The sequence below is a fragment of the Ixodes scapularis genome, unplaced genomic scaffold (assembly GCF_016920785.2).
Source record: "Ixodes scapularis isolate PalLabHiFi unplaced genomic scaffold, ASM1692078v2 PGA_scaffold13__105_contigs__length_92229423, whole genome shotgun sequence".
In the NCBI taxonomy this organism is placed as follows: domain Eukaryota; kingdom Metazoa; phylum Arthropoda; class Arachnida; order Ixodida; family Ixodidae; genus Ixodes; species Ixodes scapularis.
In genome coordinates, this window is record NW_024609839.1 from 30,558,953 (window position 1) to 30,566,042 (window position 7,090).

At 41.7% G+C, this 7,090-nt stretch overlaps 1 protein-coding gene across 1 annotated transcript in view; it reads left to right on the plus strand.

Moving 5' to 3' along the window:
• LOC115326887 overlaps positions 1-5,879 on the plus strand; it is a 41,670-nt gene extending 35,791 nt beyond the window's left edge. Inside the window, exon 6 of the mRNA XM_029987833.3 lies at positions 1,936-5,879. Within this exon, the coding sequence (XP_029843693.1) occupies positions 1,936-2,121 (186 nt within the window). The 3' untranslated portion in view covers positions 2,122-5,879. The remainder of the gene's footprint in view (positions 1-1,935) is intronic.
• The last annotated feature ends 1,211 nt before the right edge of the window (positions 5,880-7,090 follow it).

Consider the following 7,090-nt stretch of genomic DNA (forward strand, 5'->3'; position numbering starts at 1 on the left):
GGGTCGTGTGCAATCTGTTGACCAATCACAATTAGGCGAGCCGCGCTCAAACGTCAAGTGCAATAAAGTAGGTTGAGTTTATTTTAACAACCACATGTCTTGGAATGGTCACATTATCAATATGGTTTAAAAAAACTTTCAGAAGTGCTTGGCAAATTGTACCAGTCATTTAAAATTGTTTATATATAGCTTTTTTTGCGCCCCTTTTAAATTACTGTAGCATGGTGTGGAGCACTACAACCCTGTTCAACCTAAACAAAGTACATATCCTTCAAAAAAGGCTGTTCGCATAATACGAATTTTGTCTTTTGACACACACTCCTCCTCTATTTAAACAGCTGCATTTAACATCTATTCTTGATTATGATTATACTCTCCTCACAAGATATAGATCCGCCCTTCGATGCAATGAACTTTTTTTACTTGTATTTCAAATTTAACTTCCATTTCGAAACCTCATGCCGTTAAGAAAAGGGAACGCTGGAAAATTTCATTAAAACGTACGAACTATGGGTTTCCAATGTTAAGCTATAACTTTCCGTCTATCTTACATAAAGTGGGAAAACATAATTTGTCAAACATTGAAAACCTACATCTAAATAAAATTCGAGAATTTTGTTTTCACAAATAAAAAGTAAATTGTCTTTGTAAGCTGTAAATACATCCGTTTTATATATTTTGTTTCCTGTATACACCCAGTCACAAGATGCCGTCGTTCTTTATGTATAAGAACAAAATTCTTCCTCTAGCAACAAAATACAGTATATAAGTGTTGGCCGTGTAAGTTTTCTTCTTTTCCCATGTCACAGTTGCTTGGATTTCCCTGGTTGCTGTTGTTTTTGTTACCGTACGCCAATTTTAAGATGCAGAGGCCTTGTCAAGTCAAAACTGTTTTGACTTTTTGCCCCTGCAGCCCACATCACTATTTGATGAAGATGTAAAAAATGAACTGATTGATTGATTGAATGATTGATTGATTGATTGATAATGAGCCAGCACTGATCAGTAATGAGGAGCTGTTGTGCGCGGTACTCTGTAAACTGTGACAAAAAAAAGACGTACCTTCCCCCCCCCCCCACTTTTTCGTCGCCACTGGACGTTGGATCAAGCTCGTTTCTGGACCGCGAGTGCAGCAAGTTACAAATACAGTCGTCAGAGTAAAACAAAACGCTGCTTCAGAAGCACATACGGCTTCACGCACATTGGACTCGCAAAACACATCCACACGGTGTCGATTCTTGATCGGTATCCAAGCGTACGAAGGCACAGAGACGCACCACTTCGGCGCGCAAAGGAAGCTTTGATCACGCCGCGAGACCGGTGAACTTTCCTTTCGACGAGTTATGCCTTTTTCCTCCGGCACTGCGCATCCGTAAATATTTCCAAGTGTTCTCAACAGCAAGTCTCACAGCTTACGCAGGGTTTTAAAAAACTTCTTCGGCGATTCACGAAGAACGAGTAGAAAACGTGTCTTATAGCACGCTGCCTCCAGCCTCCATAACGCTCCAAGAACGCGATTTTCCGACATACAAGATGGCCGTCCTGTGGCTTTACTCGCGCTGTAGCGACCAAGCGGGGACGCGCGATCCAGCAATTGTCATAGAGATCAGTGGTTCCGAGTTTGCGCCAAACACTGATGCAGCGCCCGTGTGGAATGCGTTTTGATCCCAGTACACTCTGAATGCTGTTGAAGCGATCCTCTCCAATGCGTGCTCACAGTGCATGGCCAACTGATGGCGGCGGCACATAATCAATAAAACATATAACAATATTGGAAAGGGTCTATTGATCAGGGGAGGACCTGGAAGGGTTTTGGGAATTTCCATACACAATTACGGTAAACATCTTGTATTCATCAAGAAATAGCCATGTTCCTAGGTTCGTTGCAGTAGCCGGCTGATGGGTATAACAAAAAAAAAATATTTTCATTTCTAGTGCTACTTCTTCGTGGTGGTGCTGTCCTTCTACAAGCATCTGACAAATGCTGCAAACAAGTCGGCCATTGGTATGGTGCCTGCGGCTCAGTCTCTCTACCCTGGCACCTATGTGCCACCTCGGAGCTACAGTCCCGTTCTCCCGGCACCCCAGCGCTTCTCGGATTCCAAGACGAGCCTTGTGTGAAAAGCCCAGACCCGTCTGCTTACTTTTTTGTTGTTGTTGTTCTACTGCTTAGTTATTTTAGCTGCCCCCCCATTATGTCTCCTGGTGCTCTTATTTTCTCACCTGTTTTCTAGGATGAGGGATAGTTTGGGGTTCTGGTCATTACTACATTGGTCTGAGACTGGCTTGACTTTGGGATTGGTCCTTTGCACCAGTGTGTAAAGGCTAGGCAGTCACTCAAAAGCTGTTTCTTCTTGTCTGCTGTCTGGTCTGCTGCCTTGGGGTCCACTGCCAGGTGTTATTAGGCTAGCATCTGGCCATAAATGTTGCGTCGGAACATAGGTCTGGCGTCAGGACTTAGGCATGGCGTCGAGTCTTAGGCCTGGCGTTGGGTGTTAGACCTGGCGCCGGGTGTTGGGTCTTGCACCGGGAGAATGAACAAACTGTAATGTATGTGAGATGTTCAATTGTTGGGCCTAGCTTGGTACTGGTGTTACTAGCCCGGTGGACTGTTCTGCTTCTCCAAGATAGACTTGGTCAACATTATGTGCTAAATCGGGACACATCTGGCTCGTCAACTACACATATAATGTAGAATATAACGTTACTGTTCTTAATGTCTTAATGAAGACTTAAAAAGTCCACACAAAGCTGATTATTCAAAATTCATTGATTCCCATAGAACTGTGATTGATGTAACTGCATCAGTGTTAGTATACTTATTTAACTTTACCTTGTCAACTGGCAAGTTCCCATATACCATTAAACTCGCAAACGTTTCTGCTTGCATTAATGAGATGATAAAACTGTAGTTACAAGCTATAGGCCAATATATGTACTATCTATATTTTCTGAAGGGCTAGAAAAATTATTTTTGCGTCGATACAACTTATTTTTTAAACATTCAGTGGTAACTGACTTTCAGTTCGGTCTCCGCAAGGAGAAGTCCATAGGATGCGCTTTCTTATCTAAAAAAACTAATATCAAGAATTATAGCTCTGTAGACCAATATAGAGTGATACTAAGAAATATAAAACAAATAGAGTGGACACGGGGACATTTTATTGACTTTAGCAAAGCTTTCGATTCTCTTAAGCATACAACGCTCATTAATAAACTTTAATATTAGGGTGCATGAGGAAAGTCTTTAGGACTTATTCATTTACACCTAAAACATCGCAAGCAGTGACTTAGTAAATGATTATATTTCTTCATTTCAATTATTGAAGTCTGGTGTTTCACAGGACAGTTATGCTTGGCTCACTTCTGTTCAATGTGTATATTAATGACATCGTCAACATCCGTCAACATTCACGTTTCATAATGTATGCAGATGATTTATTTTCATTACTGCGACGAATTTTGGTGAGCGGAAAATTACATTGAATGCTGTCTTGAGAAGTTTTTTATGGTCAGAAAAAAACGGCCTTGAAATAAATATGGCAAAAACGAAAGCGATTGTATTTAAACCAGTAAATAGAACATATTGATACTAATTATGCACTTAAAATTGGTAGCAGCCAGATTGAAATATTAAGCCATCATAAAACGCTAGACGTCATTTCTTTATAGTATATGCAATAAAATCATCATATAAAATTCCCAACCTACAAACTGGCAAAGGTAGCTGACATTATCGGTCACTTTCGCTCTCCTCTGCCTACAAAGGTTAAGATTCAATTTTATCATGCTTTGTTTGGCTCGCAGATTAACTACTCCATTTAGTCTGGGGCACAACGGCAACAACTAATATCAACAAACTAATCATTCTTCAGATAAAATTGGTTTGTTTTATTGCAAATATTTAATACGACACACATCCCGACCCACTCTTTTTGAGCTACAATGTCATGAAAATGTCCAGTGTTTATCACTATCGTTTGTTATTTGCTTACGCATTTTCAACTTTGGAATATATTACATTTTTTTACGAATATAACAAACCTGACTAAACGTGAATCAGTCATCAATGTTTGTCACAGAGAATTCTAGAACGTTACTCATTACCATAAAAATTATGCACTGCAATCTCTTGCTCATAACCTACATACACTGCTCAACAACCTTTGCATGAACCGCATTGACATTCATTGTATAACTAAAAAAACGGTGCGCGCTTTTTGCCTTGTTTAAGTAAATATATTTGTTTTGAAGGAATTTTATCGGAATGTTTTTAATTGTTTTGATAGGCATTTGTATGAAATGTGTTGAGTTGGTTTGTATATATTTTAGGAATGTTTAAATGAGATTGTTTTTAAATCATGCATTTCCTCTACGTGCAGGGGCACTAGACCCAGTAAAGCTAGCTCTTGGTAGCTTTTTGTCCGGTATCCACGGCATAATGTTGCTGAAATTAAAGTTCAGTTCAGTTCGAAATTCAGGATAATTAGCTTTAGATTTAATGTGAAAGTGATACTAGCAAGCTGTATTCCAAATTGGCAGTGTACCTACAAACCTGGCTTGCTGTTTTCCTTTGTTTAACAAGGTGCTTGAAGTCGCTACATGGACTGTCCCCTGAGAGCAAGGTTAAAAGGCCCTGATACATACGGCTAAACTTGCACACCCAAGCCCAGTTGAGGATGAACGCTGTTTGAAGGTAGCTTTTGTGGATGTGCTCAAAATAATATAGGCTTCCGTATTATTAGCCGAAGCCTTGTCTGTTGTCCACTATTATTTCTTTTTTTCACCAGAGGTTTCTTTCATTCCCAGCTGTCTTGTGAGCTATATTGTTAGCACCGTCGCCTTTAAAGCTGCTGTGTACAAGGAATTCCTTTTACGTCACTTTCAGTTTCTAGGCTACTGAATATTTTAGCCGCAAAAAGCCGTGGGGATGGATGACATCTTTGTTGAGTTGAGAAAAAATTGGTTTTGCTTGCTGCTCTCTGTCTGCGGTCACTGTAAATATACTCACTTTTTCAGTGTCGCCACCTTTTCATGCGATTCTATAGCTCTAAGGTGCGTTATGAGGCGGAGGTTTGCCAACACAAAGATGGATGTAGAGTATTTTTATAGAGTTATGCTGCATTCATTGTCTCTATGTGAAGGCCTTCTAGTCAGGTTATACCTGGTGGTAGATTCAGCACTTCTTCTGAACCATATGACTAAAGAGACATTGCCCACTTGTCGCTATTTTACATAGTTATACCTCGGTTTTTAACAACCTAATTTGTTTAGCTGTGGCGATTTGATGGGCATTTTCGGGGAAGGTCGTGATGAACTGCTTACTTCATCAAAATTGTTACGAGACGTGGCCACCTGCAGTTCTGGTAGGAAGTCACAATCACAATATCGCTCCTTAGTGCAAGAGCCTATCAAATTGGGCACATTGACGAAGGCATTTAACCTGAGGATTCTTCACAAGTGTCGTGTAGAAGCTAAGGTAACAAAAAAAAGCTTGACATCGAAGCCTCATGAACCGCGACACCATGCCTTGCTCCACTCAGCAGTCTTTCAGTTGTCTGACTGCTTATTGCTCCGTACCTGCCAAATGAAATTTCTGCCAAATGAAATTTCTGCCAAATGAAATTTCTACCACAAAGAGTGTTTCTTATTCTATGTGTGCACATTGGTGTTTGCATTCAGAATGTTTGTATGCAAGAACTGTGGCCGTTTCGTTTTTTGTTACTCTTCACGACGGCCACGTGCACTGCAGTTACATTGTTAGACCTTGCGCGGAGGTCATCGCAATCGCCCCTCATTTACACCAAGTGGGCTAGCACTTTATAAAGGTTATAATTCTGCGTTTAAATAAAGCTGTTACGCGAAATCTTGAGCGGGAACATGGAGTTTGTGTGGCTGACTTGTTCCATACAGTGGCGATGAATTGGAAGACCCATAAAATAGGTGCTGCTAAACTTCCTTTCGCTGCGACTTGGCAAGGAACGAACGCTGCAGCCCCCTTATGCCTGTCGGAGCGAGGGTGGCAAAACACGTGACATCCCTCCAATGCTACAGGGGCGGGAGCATAACCCAAGCAGTTGAAGAAGGGAAGTATGAACTCTCCTCTAACACAGACCCTCTTTTGTGTGTCCCAGCGGTCACTTGGTTGCACTAGAAGAGGGGTTGGCAACCCGCGTACCGCATATGAAACTGCATCATGTGTCGCCGCCTCCTTCCTTTGCTGCCTTTGACACGAGAACAACACGCAAGTTTTTATCTCAGATGTGGTTACACAGCAACTATGAGCTCTTCCATTGGGCTACTTGAACAGAGAACCTCTTCACTGCCTTTTTTTAATTCCATTCGTTTGCTATAACTGAGATGCATATACATTTTACTGAAAAGCAGATGAGCCCTTAGCCAGTTCACTAGTTTGGGTTCATTAAAAATAAGAAATCTGAGACCAGAATGAGCATTCTCGTTTTTTCGCCCCCCCCCCCCTCTTTTTTCTTTTTTTGCGACTTGTCGTCCGGTCCCCTTCGTGTCTACTGCGTGACTACTCGGCCCGCCGCTGCAAAAGGTTGCCGACCCCTGCATCAGAAGTTTACCTTGTCACCCAAATTCATACTAAAGAGGCTATCATCCCCCCCCCCCCTTTTCATGTAATGCGTTCAAACGAACGTCTCTGAGGGTAATGAACTTGGTCGCCACGGTGTCTCCCTCCGATACGATTATTGAGTCACTATGACCGTAGCCTTCGTGGTTTGGCAAATTACGGTTAAAACCAACCAACGTCACTACAGCATTTCCTACAGTTAAACTCCGATCCCACTTTGGACAGTCCGCAAAAAAAGATCAACGTGTCGCTCTGTGACTTACAGCAGAATTGTAGCTAGGTGGTGTACGCATAAAGCTAAAATAGCAAATAAGCTTACCTTTTTCGAAAAAAAAAATAAGAAAAATCTTTCTCGGCTATCTGCTGCGGCGTTCGCAGATGTCATGACCGGGTTCGCTAGTTAAATCTGCCGCTGACAGATGTCGGAAGCGTCAGGCGTGCCGGCGCCTAGCTTAGCAGACGATCATCGGAAACTTTTTACTATGCCAGCGCGCT